This window comes from Barbus barbus (assembly GCF_936440315.1).
Source record: "Barbus barbus genome assembly, chromosome: 41".
Taxonomy (NCBI): domain Eukaryota; kingdom Metazoa; phylum Chordata; class Actinopteri; order Cypriniformes; family Cyprinidae; genus Barbus; species Barbus barbus.
In genome coordinates, this window is record NC_136719.1 from 2,322,525 (window position 1) to 2,342,095 (window position 19,571).

The 19,571-nt window shown below is 38.7% G+C and overlaps 2 protein-coding genes across 4 annotated transcripts; one reads left to right on the plus strand and one right to left on the minus strand.

The window, feature by feature from the left end:
• Positions 1 to 5,052: 5,052 nt before the first annotated feature.
• On the minus strand, positions 5,053 to 10,622 carry LOC306860824 (spermatogenesis-associated protein 2-like). 2 transcript variants are annotated; one of them, XM_079402768.1, is made up of 3 exons: positions 10,482 to 10,622; positions 8,281 to 9,061; positions 5,053 to 6,769 (listed from the first exon to the last, which is right to left on the minus strand). In XM_079402768.1, exons 2-3 carry the CDS (start codon positions 8,614 to 8,616, stop codon positions 5,447 to 5,449), a joined length of 1,659 nt encoding a protein of 552 aa, XP_079258894.1. In that variant the 5' UTR covers positions 8,617 to 9,061; positions 10,482 to 10,622; the 3' UTR covers positions 5,053 to 5,446. The 2 variants fall into 2 exon arrangements, with proteins under 2 accessions (XP_079258894.1, XP_079258895.1); XM_079402769.1 differs by having other exon boundaries at positions 5,089 to 6,769; positions 10,588 to 10,619.
• A 1,928-nt stretch (positions 10,623 to 12,550) lies between these two features.
• Positions 12,551 to 18,877, plus strand: LOC306860337 (E3 ubiquitin-protein ligase RNF114-like). 2 transcript variants are annotated; one of them, XM_079401986.1, is made up of 6 exons: positions 12,551 to 12,886; positions 13,869 to 14,019; positions 14,549 to 14,655; positions 14,890 to 15,004; positions 15,340 to 15,447; positions 16,359 to 18,877. In XM_079401986.1, exons 1-6 carry the CDS (start codon positions 12,768 to 12,770, stop codon positions 16,422 to 16,424), a joined length of 666 nt encoding a protein of 221 aa, XP_079258112.1. In that variant the 5' UTR covers positions 12,551 to 12,767; the 3' UTR covers positions 16,425 to 18,877. The 2 variants fall into 2 exon arrangements, with proteins under 2 accessions (XP_079258112.1, XP_079258111.1); XM_079401985.1 differs by having other exon boundaries at positions 12,667 to 12,886; positions 14,522 to 14,655; positions 16,359 to 18,639.
• Positions 18,878 to 19,571: the final 694 nt, after the last annotated feature.

The following is a 19,571-nucleotide window of genomic DNA, read 5'->3' on the forward strand; positions in this document are numbered from 1 at the left end:
CTTTTGTTTGTATGACTTCTTTGCAGCTTAAATGCCCCTCTTTAAATTTGCTTGGGCCACGCAATACTGTACTCTGTCCCAGATCTATATGCAATTTTACGGTCACGTATAAGAATTTGGCCATCCCTCGTCACCCATGGTTTTTGGTTAAGGAAAATTTGAAGATTTTTTTTAACAGTGACGTTCTCAGTACAGAATGAGATGTATCCCAGAACAGTACGTATATATTCTTCCAAGTCCTGATTTAAAAAAAAACTCTGTGCTAATGAAACAGTCTTGTAACTGTGAGACAGCATTCTTCAGCCAAATGCCGATCAGTCTTCTGATGGGCTTTGTTTTTCTCCTACGAGGGGTGTAAGCAAGGTGCAGTGACAGATCGTTTGACTGACCTACATGTGGTTGTGGCAATGCCCCGTATACTTGCTTAATTTTGCAATATAGATCATCTAATATGCTCTTCTCTCTGGTGGCACAATTCACATATTGTGTGAAATTAGGAAGAACAGTCTTTAGGCATGCCTGTTTGAAACCTCTATTCCACAAGTTGTGTAGGGCCCCGCAAATTGTGCAAGGACCCACCTCCCCCTCGTGTCAAAGTGGCACAGCATAAGTCTAGTGCAGAGGAAAACTAGGAAGGAAAGTGAGCAGAATAAGGGTGGATTTTAATTTAGCATTTTGTGAGTGCTTTGAAGATGCTGTGCCACAATCGTGGGAACTTCAAATACCTCAAATCTTGATATCTTATTCTCCAAAATGTATATGCATACACACACACACACAGTGCCGTGAAAAGGTTTTTGCCCCCTTCCTGTTTTTTATTTTTGGCATATTTGTCACACTTAAAGGATTCAGATCATCAAACAAATTGTAATATTGCACAAAGATAATTCAAGTAAATACAAAATGTTTTCAAGTGATGATTTCATTTATTAAGGGAAAAAGGCTGTCCAACCCCACCTGGCCCTTCGTGAAAAATTACTTGCCCCCTCCTGTTAAATCATGAAAGAGCTGTGATTAACCACATCATTTTAGAAAGCGGAGTTAAATTTCACTAGACACACCTAGGCCTGATTACTGCCCGACCTGCTGAATCAAGAAATCAATTAAATAGAACCTATCAGACAAAGTGAAACATGCTTAAAGAGCAACACATCACGCCGCGATCTGAAGAAATTCAAGAACAGATGAGAAACAAAAGCCGCTTTTCCACTATCAGGCCAAACGGAATTCAGGTATGGTTCCAGTTGTATGTCCACGTGAGCCTGGTACGTCGCGGCATGATTACAAACCGTTCTCGGCCCGGTTAGACAACCGTGCTGGAAGAGTGCGTGTGTGTGACATCGCCACTCTGTTGCTTGGCTACCAGTTTCTCCATACCTGGCTAAGCGGAAGCGCGCTATTTGATCATATAGCCAAGTAAACAGCTACGCTACGTCAAAAAAAGTGTGAAAAATGAGAGTTTGGTCTGTGGAGGAAACATTTGCTCTTATTGATATTATACCCATCGTCGCCATCTGTTTATTTCTAATTTTCCCGTCAAGAGTAAATATTCTGTGGACTGATGAGATAAAAGTTTCACTTTTTAGGTGTGTGTCCCGTTATATCTGGCATAAAACCAACAGAGGATTTCACAAAAAGAACATCATACCAACAGTCAAACATGGTGGTGGGTGTGTGATGGTCCTGGACAACTTGCCATAATTGATGCAACCATGAATTCTCCACTCCATCAGAAAATCCTGAAGGAGAATGTCTGGCCGTCAGTTTGTGACCTTAAGCTCAAGCGCACTTGGGTTGAGTCACCTCTGAATGGCTCAAGAAACCTGCATTTTGTATTTACTCGGATCATCTTTGTGTAATATTAAAATTAGTTTGATGATCTGATTCTGTTAAGTGTGACAAACATGCAAAAAATAAATAAAACAATATAAATAAAAAAGGGGGCAAAAACCTTTTCACGGCACTGTACACACACACACACAGGGTTAGGGTTAGCCTTATTCATACACGTGACCAGTTTAATTTCACATCATGTTTGCTGTAAGATTTGTTTTTTCAGACTTTATCTGAACAAAATCAGCAGATGGGCTAAATAAAAAGCAAGTTCCTTCTCTGACAGAAGGTGGTGCTAATGGAACAGCAGAAATACAGCGGTTATCTCGACACAAAAGCAGCTCTGCAAACACTTGCTTGTCACAGAGAAGAAAGTCAAAACAGTATTTTTCATTAAAAAAAATGTTACAGATGTCTGTCAGCGAGGCGCCATGTGCCAGCGCCCAGGAAGAAGCGACACCCCTAGTGGAGTGGGCTTTCAACCCAGGCGGGCAGGGCACGCCTTGGACTTCATAAGCCAGGGCGATGGCATCCACTATCCAGTGGGCCATCCTCTGCTTAAATGTAATAATACGCATATATATTGTTTTGCATTTTAATCTGAACTAAACATGCAAATCTAGAAAATATATTATTGTTGTTATTATTAACAACAATTGCTTTATTAAAGCATTCATCTCCAATTTTGAAATATTTCTCTTAAAGTAATGGTTAAGCATTTATAATGTACAAGTTTGCTTGAAGGATTAGTTCACTTCCAGACAAAAAACAACAAACCTGTTGATAAGTTACTCACCCATGTCGTCCAAGTCTTTAGTTCTTCAGTTGCAAATAAATTTAGGTTTTTAAAGAAAATATTCCAAGTTTATTTTTATTTTTCTCCCCATATACTGTAGTAGACTTCAGTGTTGGCCAATGGGTATAAGGTCCCAATTGCAGTTTTAATGCAGCTTCAAAGAGCTCTATCCCAGCCGAGTAATAAGGGCCTTATTTATTGAAACAATGGGTCATTTTGTCCAAAAAAAAAAAAAAGTATATACTTTTTTAACCACAAATGCTTAGGAAATGTTTATTCTGGATGTGAACTAATTTAAGAAAATGTACCTTCATATTTATTTCTTGAAAGATAAATATGAGCAATACAATTTTCTAAAACTTAATAAGGTGTCAGTGTAGGATATGTACATTTTGAATCCACCTTTTTTTGTACATCCTAAAAATTCACGAGCTGTGGTAAATCCTCGAGTTCAAGCTCATGTTTTATGTAAAACTCAACCACCAAAGACAGTGCTTTTTTGTAGAACTTTATTTTTGAAATTATTTTATAAAATCATCGCTTTTAATTAATTTATATAATTATAGGATTATACTTTTCCTGACAAACATTTTGGCTAACTTCACACCCCCGTCCCACTCAGCCCCTTCGCCCACCACGTCTCCTTCGAAGATAAAACTTGTTTGCCCGAGAGATATCTGACCTCTGCAGATGTGAATAATGCTTCATGGACAGGAGAAAATGAGGAGTGTGTATGGAGGGGCATGTCAGGGTCAATTCACTCATCAGTTCATCTCTAGTGAATTCACCACACAAACCCATTAACAGGTTACAATGAGAATTGATAGGTGTGTGAGAGAAAGGGGCTTAGTGACACACAGGTTATTCATCACTCAGGGTTAAAACACTTCCAAATGGCTCAGTTACCGTGCAGAGATGAGTGATAGGGTACGCTTCTATCTTCACAGCGTGTGGGTGTTTGGCACATTGCAGTTTTGCTTGGTTAATCATGCTGTCACTTGAGTGTAAAGTCCAATCAAATTATTCCTGGCTGCTGTTTAGTGCTGGAAACCAATGTAGAATTTAAGGACGCAGCAGATTTTCATCCAACAGAGAGACAAAGGCAAGGACAGATTGAGGGCTGACGCATCCATTAACACTCATTTCACTAAATCAAAAACACATACTGACAGTACTTCGTAAGAACATGCAATCTTGTGCTAGTTTCTGTTTCCCTGACAGATTTATTGGCCCTCGCTTTATGCTGCGTACAGACATTAAGCATCGAGTCCCGCATTTAGTGCAGCTTTTAGGTATTGGAAAGGTTACCTAAACCAGCAGGCAGAGCAGGTTGAAAGGTCTCTGAAATTAAGGATATGTAACCAGAATGATATACTGACTTTGTTCTGTTGGTACAAAACAAAAAACAATGGTAGTAGTAGTTGCAGAGAAAAACCAAATAAAGGAAAGAAAAATATATATAATTACTGTCATATTGAGGAAAGAATACAAATCAGGCCAATTAGGGTGAATGTCACAACACAAGTCATATTTTACCCCATAATAATAAATAAATAAAAACAGCATCATTTTTACAAGTTCTAACTAACCGTAATGTGAAAAAGATCATTTATAAAGTAGTACTGTAAGAATACATTGCAGTAGTATTTGTTGTACTGAATTTAGTTTATTCTCATTTAAATTTTATAAAAAAAACTGGATCATAAAGTATGAGTTTCAACACTGTATCTCTGTATTTGTGCACTGCTGTAATGAGAATCTTGTTTTCTCTATGTAAAATATCACATCATCTTTGGATTGTGGGGTGAAATATGACCCATAACATCCTGTTACATTCACCCAGTGACACTTTAGTTGATCACTGTATGCGTGCACACCACCAGAAATTTATTGTACAATGAATTGAAAAAAATAAATAATAATAATAATTTAATTGTTTCTCATGACAGAAAGCATCGGAAAATATTAAATTATTTTCCATTTCAATGACTTAACATCTTAACGGGTTAAAACAATGTAAAGGAAAACTGGACAAAGGGAAAAAAATAAATAAATAATAATTTTATATATATATAATATATATATATATACACACACACTGACATAATCAACCACATGTGCATAAAGTTTGCCAAAAAAAAAACGTTTCGTGGAGCTTGCAAAACATGTTAGAGGCCAGGAACGCCCCCTTCTGGTTTTACTTTCAACAGCAGCATTTTGAACAGCGTAGGCTGACTTCTTAGGGGTTAAACCCACAAGGCATTTCTTGTCAGAGGACTCAACATAGTGACTTAACAGCAACTAGAAATCTGATACAAATTCACAACTGAAGCCCCATTCAACAGGGAAAACCACCCCACCATGAGAGCGATAGTCTTACATAGATATATAGATTCACAATTCAAAATATATACTATTTACTTCCAGTGTAATGTTATTTATTTATTTTTTCTTTTGTTCAAGTTTGAGAAGTTCCAACTTACTCGATTCAATTCCAGAGTGAAGTCTCTGCTAAACATTCACAGTTCCTATGCGCTGCATGGTTATTTTTCAAGTTAACAAACACTGATACTGAATGGAATTCTCCGGTCAAACAGCTTTTTTTTCTTTCCTTGATAAAGTAGAGCTACTGAGGGACAAGAAATGCACTGCAAGATCACATGACCAAAACCAAACAAATGCCAACTGAGAAAGAAAGCAGGAAGAGTAAAAAAAAAAAAAAAATACAAATAAAATAAAAATCAAGGGTGGTAAAAGCAGAGCCAAAAGGAGCGATAGAGGTGTAGTGCTCAACTGTAGCGCGGCTGTGTTCCTGGTCTATCGATATACAAGGTGGGATATGGTGCTGGATTTGAAATTGAGTTGATGATTGGGCACAAAGTTATGATGAGGATTTTTGCGGGTACACAAGTCATTGGCGTAAAGGCTCATGCACATGTCACATGACACCTTGGAGCAGTTCACACAGGTGTGAGAGGCCCCTGGCTTGTTGCAAAAGCCACAGCGGGAGCCGCCCACACCCAGCCGCTCAACCCCACTGCTGCTGCTGCCACTGCTGACTGAGCCAACCACCGGACTGCTGCCCGAACCCATGGCTTTACTGGGAAACAGCTTGGCGCTCATCACAGCTTTGTCCAGCAACAGCGAGTGGGACTGAGCGTGGGGAAGCGGGTGAGGGTGAGTGTGCGAGTGAGCGTTGGAGTAGACGGACAACTTCTCCTTGATGGGCATGTAGCCATCCAAAGGGCGGGAAGTTTTAGTGTAATCCTGGAAGCCGCAACAAGGCGCCGGTTCCACAGCATGGCAGGACGAACACAAGATCATGTCACACCTCTGGCAAGAGGAGAGCGAAGGGCAGCCCATGCCGCAGCCCTGGCACTTCATCACGTGCCCCTTCAGAACCCAGCTGTCCCGGGACTCTCGAGGCTCCCGGCTCGGTGGCCTAGAGGGCGTTTGGTGGCTGCCCAGACCCCGTTCAGTGTACAAGTCCACCTCATCCAGGGAGGACAAGTGGTAGGAGTATGGCTCAGACTGGGGCGACTGAATAGGGAAGAAGTCAGCCACTGGGCTGTAAGATGGTGGCGCCGCCACAGGGTAAAGCGAAGGGCTCGGTCGGATGATTTCATCCTTCATGTCTTCTTCCATGTCGACGAACAATGGCTCTTTGCGCAGACTGAGCGAGGCCTTCAGCACTGGCTTGCTGGCTTGGTGCCAGTGTCCTGCGCTGTCCGTGACATCTACCGACTTGGACGGCCGACCGCTTCGCCTTAGGTGGGCGCGGTCGATGTCCACCGGCCGCACCGACAGGCGGGACAAGTCTCCTGTAAGGCTGTCTCGTCGGCGGAGGGCATCAGCGCACCCTGTCGCATCTTCTCTGGTGTTCCTTCTCACCTCCACGGCCTCCAGCTCTGAGGCAAAGCCCCGAGACATGGACACCACCTCGCCGAGCAGACGGCATTCGGCCTGGGCGAGAAGCAGTTCGAAGGCGAGCGTCCGGAGGTGGGAGGCTCCACCTGGATGGTCCCTAACGTGGTACTGCAACTCCTGGTCTCTTGAATAGCCCATGGAACGCAGCAGCGAGCGCAAGTCTGCGTCGCATATCACTGACTGCAACTGGTACACGTACGGCCCCGTGAAGGTCTGTAAGAGTGAAAGAAAAGTCATTACGCTGGTCAAAAGCAAAGATAAAAATATTTTTTTTCACATTCACGAACAAGAAAGGTTTTAATAGAAGGCTGAATAATTGTCCCCAGAATGCAGTGCAGTCTCGCTGAACCTACAGACTTCTCACTGAAACGTAGGGCTGGGCGATATGACCTAAAACCAAAACCTTGATTAATTGAACACTTTACGTCGATTATGATGATTTTTTATTTATTGATTTATTTTTTATTCTTTCTTTCTTGCCCTCATAGTTCATTATTAAAAGTGGGATTTTTGTTGTCTAATGACAAGAGTGCATTTCTTATCTTTGTGATTTTAAATTATTGAAGGAAACAAACTATTTGTGGTTATTTGTTGAATATTTCCAACAATTAAAATCAGAGCTTGTTTGAAATAAAGACGTCTTATAAAAAAAAACTAATTTCGGTTTGATTGTAAAAAGCAAGTTTCCTATAAAAGTTTCACTTTTGCAAACAAAATAAAGGAATATTGCCATGTCAACATGAGAAAATAACCAGGAAACAAAATAGCCTACTTTTTAAATATTGACGTGATGAGTAGAAAATGACTAGTATCTCTTGTAAATTAATACCATTTTAAATAATGCATTGTGAAAAGTAGGAAATAATAACTTGCATCTGTAAACAAATGTTTTAAATAATGAATGTAAATATAGCACTGAGCATTAGAAAGAGCATGGCATCATCTCAATGATCTTGTCGTGTCACGCACAACACATCTTCGCATCTAAAACTGCAAACTAAATAAACAGGTAGGGATGAACTATATTATCGGACTGATAACGGAATCGGCCAATAATGGCTTTAAATGTAAATATCGGCATCGGCCCGATATGAAAAATGATGCCGATATATCTTGCCGATAAGAGGAATGGGTTAACTCACATGTGCTAGTGATTAGATCACGTGAGCAGTGTGGCTCAATTCTTGAAGCCAAGTTTTGTCTGAATGACGATTAGATTGACTGTTTTAGATCCTGCATTTAAACTGTGACAGCACTGTGACTACTAACAGGACTAATAATGCGCAGCGCAGAATGCCTACTCTTCCATGTTGCCCTCAAATACAAAACTTGCCATGCCAACCTGTTACTGTAAACAAAAGCTGCAACGCTTGCCCCGCCTTCAGGGTCTTCTGATTGGTCCACTATTTTGGAACTCACATTAAATAAAGAGCGGCACTGTGTGTAAAAGTTTAAATTCTTTTAACGCGCCTCTCACATGCAAGACGCTGCAAAAGATGAGAGCAAAACGGTCATTCATGTCCGTATAGCGGCGACTACACATATGGTAAGTATCTTTTTAAGGGGAAAGTATTAATAGGATTAAAAAAACAATATAACCGACATAGGAAAATTACATTCGGTTTCGATTTCTTTTTGATTAATCGCCCAGCCCTACTGAAACGTCATTCCCTTTGTGCTCCATGGAAAAAAATAACAATGAATACTTTAATCTGTTGACTCACCTTTATGCAACGGAACTCTTTCTTCCAAGGAAAGAGCAGCAAGTTGGAACAGATGGTTTCCAGCGTCGCAAAGGCCGTCTCCAATGTCCGCAAGTTTGCGCTTCTCTGAGTCCTCAGGGAGTTCTCAGCTATGTCATAGAACCGAACCATGCGAAAGCGCTGCCCTGGATCAGGCTGGTATGAGCCAAGCAGTGCTGTTGCAGTAGAAATCAGTGCCTCCTCGGTCTTAGCTCCTTGCTTATCTCCTCCTCCTCCTTCACCGGCTCCCTCCTCAAGCCGATTCTCCAAAGACGCCACATACCTGCGGAATAGATCTTCTCGCAACTTGGCATCCATTGGTGGCAATGGGCTGCGTAGCTTGCAACCTCTTATCCTACAATCCAGGAGTTTCTTTAAACGGGACCTCTTGCCATCTCAAGACCTCTCTCCCACTAGACACCGGACGACCTGGGACAATGGTGCAGTGTGGTGGGTTCAGAAATCAGCAAGCTGCAATCATCCTCCAAAGGAGCGATATGGAATAATGAAAGTGAAGTTGTGCTTGGTTTAATTCGGGCGTACGCCTTGCCCAGGGCTCTTTCATGCTGTAATGGGCATCTCTGGGTTCCTCATTAGCCAAAACACCGCAACGTGACAGGAGAAGGTAGTTGATTTGGGTGCTGGATGGAGAGTCCTCACCTTATTAAGCCCTTACTGCCAGGCTTTCCCCCCAATAGGTTGAAGGTCAGGGTTTTCAGAGAGGAGCGCACATTAATAACACCATGTCCAACATTTCCCGCTGCTGCAATGACAGAAGAACAATTTTTTTTTTGAAAAAGACCACTCAGGCTGCAATCTAATACATTAGGCTTGCCTCAGTCTCTTTGCCTGCAATCATCTAGCTAGTTCATAATGCAGGCATGCATCACAGTAAGACCAAAGCAGACCATGAGAATGAAAAATACATAGCCTATTTGTGATTATAACTGGGCCTAAATGAAATCTGTTTTACATTTTATGAGCTTTGAGCATTTTTTTATTTTTTTTAAATGGAAATGTGTGTAATTCTGTGGAATGGATTTTTTTTTTTTTTATGGGTTACACAGAGAAATTACAATTTTAATATTGAATCTGAAAATTGACAACCATTTAAATACAACCATGTATTCCAACAAAATGTTTTTTTGTTGTTGTTTGCTGCAAGCAACATATACACTGCAAATGTTTCATTAGCTATAATAAAGATGACATGTCTTTATTACATATATATATATATAAAAAAAAAAGCAAAATGGACTAAACTTTTGACCGGTCTACTGCCATGCATGTTTGAGTTAATGGTGGCCATGCTCTGCAACAGTACTTCCAGGGTTTTCTCCATTCATTGAGATGAATGGCAATGCCAATGAATAGCTTTTTAGTCCTTGGCTGAAATCACAAGCAAATTAGCCAAAATATATAATAAACAAACAGTTAAGGAAGAGGGAACAATTCTTGAATTGCCATATCTGTGAATGACAGGAATTCATATTTTTTTGCAAAACTCTGCCATGTATAGATTTCCTATTGAACTTGCCAATAATGTACACAGAATATTTCCAGCAGTGAATGTGGACTGTTGCCCAATGAAGCACTTTATTCTTCTATCTAGATGGTTGCCAACTAAACACTTGCACACTATTCCCAGTGTTTACCTTCATTGATGTAATTTAGGCGGTCATTTCAAGCTGCTGAATTCATACTAACACTAAACATCAGGTACTTTATCAGAGAGGCCTGTCAATACATAACATCATCCTCATCACTACCTCCATTCATCAAGATATCATAATCTTAACACCACACTGAACATGGCAAAGCAAAAATCTCCATCTAAACAAATCAGCGTTCGCAGAGAACACAGTTAGGTACTAATAAATAATTATTTTCTATATGCATTTCAATGCTACAGTGTTAGCCACACAGCTAATCTGACAGTCTCCTTTACTCACAGTAAATAAATCTGTCAACGCGCAAGATCTGATCTCTCAACTCGTCGTTATTAAAGGAATAGACATTAATAAAGTTGCTACTCTACTATAACTCGTTTCAACCTCCTCTGTGACAGATATCAGATGCAGCTAGCACAGCCCTGCTAACATTAGCGCAGTTGCAGGGCCCTGTAAATACACACACACCTCACAATTTAAACATACACCATCCTGCAATTACTTTTTGATTACCTCAATAAGAACAAGACGTGAATGTAAACATGCCCGTTGAGTGTCATGCAGTGCTGGGCAGCAGCATTACCGAGCCGCCCTCTCCCCATCATCCAGATCCTCTTACCTTCATGTTCCGCTGGAAATCCCCACCGCCGCACTGCGCATGCGCCACACTGCGTCCCCTGCGCGCTCCCGAGGCTGCGGGACTAGCGCTGGATCGTTCGATTCATTCAGCGAGTCGGTTCGCATAAATGATTCGAGTCATTGGAGTCAGCGTTCAAAACAATTATTTTTCTGAACTTTATGTTTGCTTAAACACGTACCGTGCTGTTTTCAGTTACCGTAAACTCATTAGGTTTGTAAATGTATGACAATGTGTTCCAGTTTGTTGCTGTCGAGCCAGTTGAGACTCTATGGCCTGGTTTCACAGACCGGTTTAGGTTAAACCAGGATTAGGCATTAATTCAGTTAGGACATTTAAATACTTTTCATAAACATGCCTTTGAGAAAAAAAAAACAATACTGATGTGTATCTTGAGACAAAACAAAGGCACTGACATATTTCATGATCAGTTACTGCAAATTTATTTTAATTTAAATTGAAACAGCTCAGATCATATTAATCTGGGATTAGGCCTAAACCTTGTTTATAAAACCGGGGATATGTTTGCTGTAAATTGCCCTGTTGTTTACGTTTCTAATATGCGACCCTGGACCACAAAATCAGTCACAAGGGTTGATTTGGTCACATCATCTGAAAGCTGAATAAATAAGCTGTCCATTGATGTATGGTTTGTATATTATAGGACAAATATGAGATGCAACTATTCGAAAATCTAGAATCTGAAGGTGCAAAAAAATCTAAATATTGAGAACCTTTGAAGGTCTCCAAATGAAGTCAATATACTGATCAAAAATTAAGGTTTGATATGTTTACGGAAGGAAATTCATCAAAATATCTTCATGGAACATGATCTTTACTTAATATCCTAGTGATTTATGGCATAAAAGAAAAAACGATCATTTTGACCCATACAATTAATGTATTGTTACTACAATTATACCTGTGTGACTTAAACTGGTGTGTGGTCCAGGGTCACATATCTATCTATCTATCTATCTATCTATCTATCTATCTATCTATCTATCTATCTATCTATCTATCTATCTATCTATCTATCTATCTATCTATCTATCTATCTGTCTATCTGTCTGTCTGTCTGTCTGTCTGTATGTTCGTCCGTCCGTCCGTCCGTCCGTCTCCCGAATGTACTCCCCTATTGGTAAAATATGTTTTTCCATATCATTGTAATAATTATAACAGATCAGTAAGAGCCCTTTTCCAGAAGGATGTTGCTTTGAAACCAAATGTTTCACATTGGAATCAATTTGTGAGTGATGTTGATTGGAAAAAAAGTCTGGCTTCTGCCCAGTCGCCATCTCTTAAAGGAACACTCCACTTTTTTTTCTTTTTTCTTTAAATAGGCTCATTTTACAACTCCCCACAGAGTTAAACAGAGTTTCAAAAATGGTCAAACTCGACTGTTTAACTCTAGGGGAGTTGTAAAATGAGCCTATTTAAAGAAAAAAGAAAAAAAAAGTGGAGTGTTCCTTTAACAAGGTCAAAGAGATATTTTTTAAAAGTCCTTCACAGAAGATACCCTGCTAAACTGCATCAACTAAAAAATAAATAAATAAAATAAAAAAACATATATGTAGAAGTAGACAGAGGTAGCTGTTCATTTGTTTTGGCACTGCGCTTATTTGTCTTCTTTTTTTGGCGAAATGTACCTGGTTTTATTGTTGACAATGTAGCAATGTAAAAAATATTACTTTACAGTGGAAAGATGCTCTTTTAGGCATTATTGAAAACAGACCCACACTTTGTATTATTATTAATAATTTAATGGCTAAATTTCATATTCATTTTCAAAGCTATTCTAGTTTTGCAAGCTTGTGTACTCTAATGTATTCCCGTAATATTGTTTATACATCCCTCTAGCATTTGATTTGCATGCATTTATTAATTGAATGTTTGTATTGAATACCTCGCAGTCGAGTGATTCATTTTCACATTACAAATCATTTAAAAGAACCGGTTCAAATCCGTGAATCGGATCCCACTTGCCATATCGCACTTATATCTCTTCATTAAAAGACTACACGCACACACTACTTCATTGCAGTCATCACTGCTATTTGTGTCATCAGGTAAATAAGGCTGTAATAATGTATTTCCTGGTGTGATCAGGGAGTTAGGGCTCCTCCCATCCCAACAGAAGAACACGGAGCACAGCAGCAGACATGGCTATGCTCAAAACAGACCCTCAAACTGATGTGATCGATGCAGAATACGAGGACTACCTCTGCCCCGTGTGTCTGGAGATATATCTCTCTCCGATGACCACAGACTGCGGACATACGTGAGTATCCTCGCGGTCTCGTGCAGCAGGAACTTCTCGGTTGACATGTTGATTAGTTTCATGTTAATCACGTGAAACCGACGCTCACTGTGACTGTCATGTAATTTAATCTTAATATGATCGTGTCGAATAATCAATAATAAATGCAGTTGTGATGAGAGTTTCTGAGGAGACAGAAATTGGTTACTTTCAGTTTTGCTTCTTGTTTACTAAACTTGTGCTGCGTGGGATGCTGGGAGATGTAGTGCTGCTACAATACTCACGCGGTCCTTCTATGAATAGCCTGCTTTTTGTATTAATTTTAAAGCTCCTACATTACTGACAAACATAACACAAGTAAAAGTGACACAGAGAAATACTTTTCTTTCTTACAAGTTCTTGATAGCCTACCTTGATAAGATACATTGACGCTTATTTATTTATTTATTAATCTAACAGTTTATTGCTTTAAATGTCTGACTTGTGCCAAATGTGCATATGATCAAGGGACAAAATAGCCCTAATATATTTATTAATTATATGTGACCCTGGACCATAAAAAAGTCATATGGGTCAATTTTCGAAACTGAGTAATAAATAAGCTTTCCATTGATGTATGGTTTGTTAGGATTGGACAATATTTGTCCGAGATACAAGTAGTTGTACTATCTGGAATCTGAGGGTGCAAAAACAAAATCAAAATACTGAGAAAATCACCTTTAAAGTTGTTCAAATGAAGTTCTTAGCAATGCATATTACTAATCAGAAATTAAGTTTTGATGTATTTATGGTAGGAAATTTACTAAATATCTTCATGAGACATGATCTTTTCTTAATATCCTAATGATTTTTGTCACAAAAGAAAAATGCATCATTTTAACCCATACAATGTATTTTTGTCTATTGATACAAATATACCCCAGCTCAGAGTCACATATGTCTTATATTATTATATATGTATAAATGACATGTTTGAGTGAAAGTCCTTTTCTTTTGTCTTCAGATTCTGTGAAAGCTGTCTTAAGGAGTGCTTGCGGCCTCAGAAACCTGTGTGTGCAGTCTGCAGGTCTGATCTGCACAGCTGGAAAAATGCAGATGATGTACAACATAAGATGAAAAGATCAATCGGAAAGTGCAAAGGCTGTAAAAATGAGGTGTGTGGGTGCATGTTTATGAATTGAACTGTGTGAGTTATATTGAAATGCGGTGCTTATTCTGGCCAAGAACCACCCACTTAGTCCGGAAGAGACTGTCAGACTGATATAGAAATTGATCAGTCACATTAGGGGCATGTAAAATACATTGTATTACAATAATAAATGAATAATAAAAGTCATTTATTCACATATGAAGCAAGTGGCAGTCTTCATAAAACAATTTGCTCAAAAACAGAGATTTGTTTGAAGCTACTTTGGCAGCTCCAGCGATTAGTTAGCACTCATGATTACAGCTTGGTTCCTTTTAAACACAATTTTCCTGTCAGACTGATGAAAACCTGTTCACCCTGACTTGTAGAAAGTGTGTACTATCAGATATTCTGTCTGGAGCTTTCGGTTTTCAAAAGTGCTTTGCAGTATGCGGTATGCATCAGACGGTTCGTGAACAGACTTGAGCTCGCTGTCTGAGTATAAGGTGCTCCCATAACCATTTTTTTAGTTTTATTTTTTATCTACTCTCTGGCAGGTTCTTTTGTCTGACATGAGAAGCCACACAGTGGCTTGCTCTAAATATCAAGACTTTATCAAGGAAGGTATGAAGGGCCTTTCAAAGAACCAGCCTTCCATTGACAGGTAATATAACGGTTTTCAGTGTTTAAATATGAAAAAAAGTCATTACTATCAAACATCATTACTTCACACATTAAATTACTCCACGATTTCCTTGATCAAAGCCATGATCAGATCTTTATTCCAGTTTGAATAAGAAAAAGTTGACATTAAATTAGTCAAAAGTGCCCCTAATTAAAAATAACAATCACCCATTTATAGTGATTGACTGGTTTCTTGTTCCTCCTGGTCCTTTAGCTCAGTGCCGAACCGTTATACGTTCTCCTGTCCCTACTGTAGCAAACAGAACTTTGACCAGGATGGTCTGATGGAGCACTGCACCTCAAAGCACTCACACGACCCACGTCCAGTGGTGAGCATTTTGGATGGATCTCATTTACAATGCTGTGAATTGTATTTGTGAAAAAGTTCTATTAAGTTTATATAGTGCATCAGTTTGAAAAGGAGCTTCCTGGACTCCATTGAGTTAGAGATTGCCTAGGAGATATCAAGTGTATTGATTTGATTTGTAAAAGTCACCCTTTTTAAGTCATTTCTATTAAAGTGCATGTATCTACGTATAGCTAGATGTATATTGAATATCACTGAAAAGGAATACATAGCATATATTTGTTAGCTATGTCTCCAAGCCCTCTGAAATAGTACCTGTGGAGTCAGGAGTTATGACCCTTGTTTCCACTCCTGCAGGTGTGTCCGATATGTGCCTCGATGCCCTGGGGCGACCCTAATTACAGGAGCTCTGACTTCTTTCAACACCTCAGAATGAGACATGCATTTTCCTATGACACGTTTGTGGTAAGTAGATTACATCATGTGCATGCTCTGCTTATGTTAAAAGAAACTAAACATGTCATAATCCTGACACACAAAATAAATCCTATTAATATTCCTTTTATATGTAGCTATAACATGGATCAGTCTTGCTGTTTGCTTTTTTCAGTGATTTAACATTCGATCTGTTCTCCAATCTAATAATTAGTAAACAAACATAACTTATTACCTTTGGTATAAACAATATACTGTCAAATAGTCTTAGCCAATATCAGTTTATTAAAGCTGTTGAATTTATTAGAGCAACCAGAATTATTATTATCATCATTATTATTTTATTAATTGTATAATCTTAACAGTGAACAATTACAGTGGTCTGTAATGTGTTATTTAAACTTTTGTTCAAGTTCTATTAAATTGCAGTTGAACTGAAGATGGTCATTAATATTGTGAATTACTGATCTCTTGAGCAGAGCTTTATTTGCACTAAACAGTGTGTGTTTGTCTAACTTGTTGTTGGGAAAAATGAAAAAGCTGTATAGAATGTGCACCAAATCAAACTGAATGGACTACTTATAAAAGCAGAAGAAACGTAACACTAATTACTGTGGGACTTGCACATGACTATTTAATTTGAATAACAAATATGTCCATGTCCCTGTAAAGCCTCATGCTTTAACCAAAACAGAAATGATGAGTATAGCACAGTTTTTCTCCAGTGGTAATGCTCAGGCAGATGCATATGAAGCTCATTTGCTTTTATAGCTTTAAATGAACAATCATGCTTATTACATCTTAATGCAGTATTTATATCAGAAATATATAACTTTTTATTTTAAGTATGAAGTCGAGACTGGCTGTGGTTGGTGGTCGGTTGACTGAGCTGAGACTGCTTGTAACCAAAACTTAAATAATATATTTATTTATTTTTTTAGGATTATGCTACAGATGAGCAAGCCATGATCCAGGAAGCTCTACAGCGCTCTCTTTTGGAAAACTGATGTGAGGGACACATGGATCCCCAGCTGAACTTAATACAGCCAAAAATCAATGCTTATGCTCAAAAGATGAACAAACTACATTGGGATTCAGGGTTCTGTCTAATGTTGGTCATGCCAAAGTCCCTATTGGTGTAATTTTCATATATTCCATACATGCATATATAACATATTTCCTTATACATTCATTCGTAGCTGTAAAAATACATATTCTGCCCATTTATAATTAATTCAAATTATATAACTGATTTTTGTTTCTAGAGTATAGTTTGCGTAGCAGATTGTGACACTGGAACAGTACAGTCTGATATACAGTATGTGCTTGTAAATGAACTGTAATAAGGCTTCTAGTGTAGAAAATATTGATATTGAATCAATACGTCGTTGTTTTGATCATGAGCGTGACAGCTGATTCGGGGGTAGTTTAGAGGAAGCAAAGGAATACGCTTTTTTCTCTCGTTGTGTTTTGTATTATTTTGTTCTTTTAAGAAGCCGTTCAGCTGAAACCATTAGAGGTGTGTATCACTTGTGCTATGTCCTGAAATGAGTTTGTTCAGACCAGTAGGGGGCAGTATTGTATCATTAGTCCACCATATTGTTTATCATCTCTGCAGTGCTCACTAAGTGTAGTGCAGCTACCGGCTTGATCTGACTTATCAAGAGGTACAGTATGTACTGATAGGATCTGCCCTTAAAGGGATAGTTCACCTAAAAATGAAAATCATGTCGTTATTTACTCACACTCATGTTGTTCCAGACCTGCATTTCTATACCATGTGGAACACAGAAACATATATCTACATTGTTGTTTTGGACCACACTGACTTTCATTATAGATAAAAACAGTTCAAAATATCTTCTTCTATTTCACATGAGAAAGAATCATTCAGGTTCAGAATAGATAGATGATGGGAGAATTTCCATTTTGGGTGATGTTTTGTAAATATAGCGTGTATCGCAGTCTGTACATGGCAGTTTTATGATATGGTAAAGTTAGTCCGTTTAATTGGCATTAGTTTGAAATCCTGCAATCTATTGAACAAAGTGTGATGTTGCGATCCATAAAGTCAAGCTTGTGTTGCATGCTATTTGACACAGATTTTACCACTGTGAAGATAAATCATATCCCGTGCCTGTTTCATTCATGTGCTGTTATTATTAGTGCTTAATGGTAATGATTCATTGGCCTGTATGTTCCCTGGGTGAATTGGTTGTGTAGAAGTAGTAAACATTTTTTCAAAAGCCTGTTTCAAATGAAACTGATATACATTTACATTTAGTCATTTAGCAGACGCTTTCATCGAAGCAATCAAAATATAGCATATATTGTTGGTTTTGATTGCTTCTATTGTCCTCATTTAGAAGTCGCTTTATACAGTTATAGCATTCTTTTCTCAACCCTTGATTGTGTTACCAGAAGCATGTTCAGAATCACACTTTATTACTTCCCCCCTCACATATTGCTTTTCCCCCACTTGTTCAATGCATGTGCATTCAATTTTGTTACAGTGTGAATCTCTCTCCCTCTCCTCCGCTCTAACTCCATTACTGTTGCTCATTTCCTGTCCCCCAGCGACTGTCAGCTCTCATGTCTGAAGGTGCTAAATCCTGATAAATTAAAGCTCTTTAATTATTTAAACACTGGACCCTGAAATCACTGTGAGTGATTTATACTGGTGCGTTAGACATGCTGGGCCAGAAACAACACCCACCTCTCTGATAGATGACTAAATGGAGGGGGAGCAAACACTGCACGCTATAACAGTTACAGGATCTTTCCCAGAAACCCTTTTTCTCTTTTTAAACAGATATCCATCTCAAAATTACATATCATTCTGGAAATACAAGTGGTTTTTCAGCCTGATGAGACTGTATGAAAGGAGTTTCCTAAAGTCTGTGTGATAGGACATAGGAAGTTGTATGTAATGCCGTGGGTGAACCCTTTTCAGTTCCTTATCCGCTTGTTAAAAGGATAGTTATCCCCAAAAATAATTGTCATTATTTACTCACCCTCATTTTGTCCCTGAAGGTAACAGAAGATATTTTAAAGAATGTATGTTGCTCGTCCCTATTGACTTCCACAATATACATCCCAAAAGCAAACAACAAACACAAAGATGCATTAACAGTTTGCTGTATGTTACTGATCATGATCCTACCTTTATCTCCTTACTGAAATCTCAATTGGAAAGACGATCAATAAAACTTGTATGCCGTGAATGCGTGAACTGTAGTAAATAGAGATGTGCTACAATGAATAGTGCACATTCAACTCAATTCCTGGAGGGCCACAGCCAAAAGTGGAGCCAAAACATCTAAAACAATGTTCTTCTGTAAGTCACATGCAATTTAATTTTTTGACCCTTGGAGGGCTGAAAGTTCTGTGCTGCTTCACAGTTGGTATTCTTATACTATATCATAACATTTACTCTTTTTGAGAATAAAAAGTATATCATATTCTGTGTGTTGCAGAAGAGTAGTAAAGCTAAATAAGTTATAAAGTAGATTTGATTGTTTAGGAGTTAAGACTGTGTGCTTATGAGGAGACTCACCAAAATACTGTGAGCTCAGTTTGATAATGTCACTGATTTTTGTTTATATAGTATACGCTTTGTCAGAAATTGAATACTTCCTTACTAAGCTGTACGCCAAAAAAAGTAGCATGTCCAAATTCATAGTATTTGAAAAACAGTAGGTGAAAAGTACCCGGATGACCTACTACTTCTGACGTGCGCATTTGATGGACATTTTACTATCCCATGAGACCACAGGAGAGGATTTATGAATGGCAGTGAAGCAACGCAGCTGATGCAGGTAGATGGTGTGACAGTAACAGCATGGTGGATGCAGTATATACCCATAGTCATGCTATATAGAACATACCTACTCAGACAGTATGCAATTTAGGACACGAATCTGGAGCTGAATTGAACATCACCAATTTTGAAATCGCTTGTTATTTAGCCCACCCTGACCCCCTGTGCAGTCTTGCCTTTTTTATTTTTTTTGGTCCCACTTTATATTGTGGCCTTAATACCCTTACATAGTAACTAGATGTGTATGTAGTATGTAACCCTAATGTAAGTACACATTGATACATAGTATCTACAGCTCTAATGTTTACACACATGTAACAACCCACTGAATGGT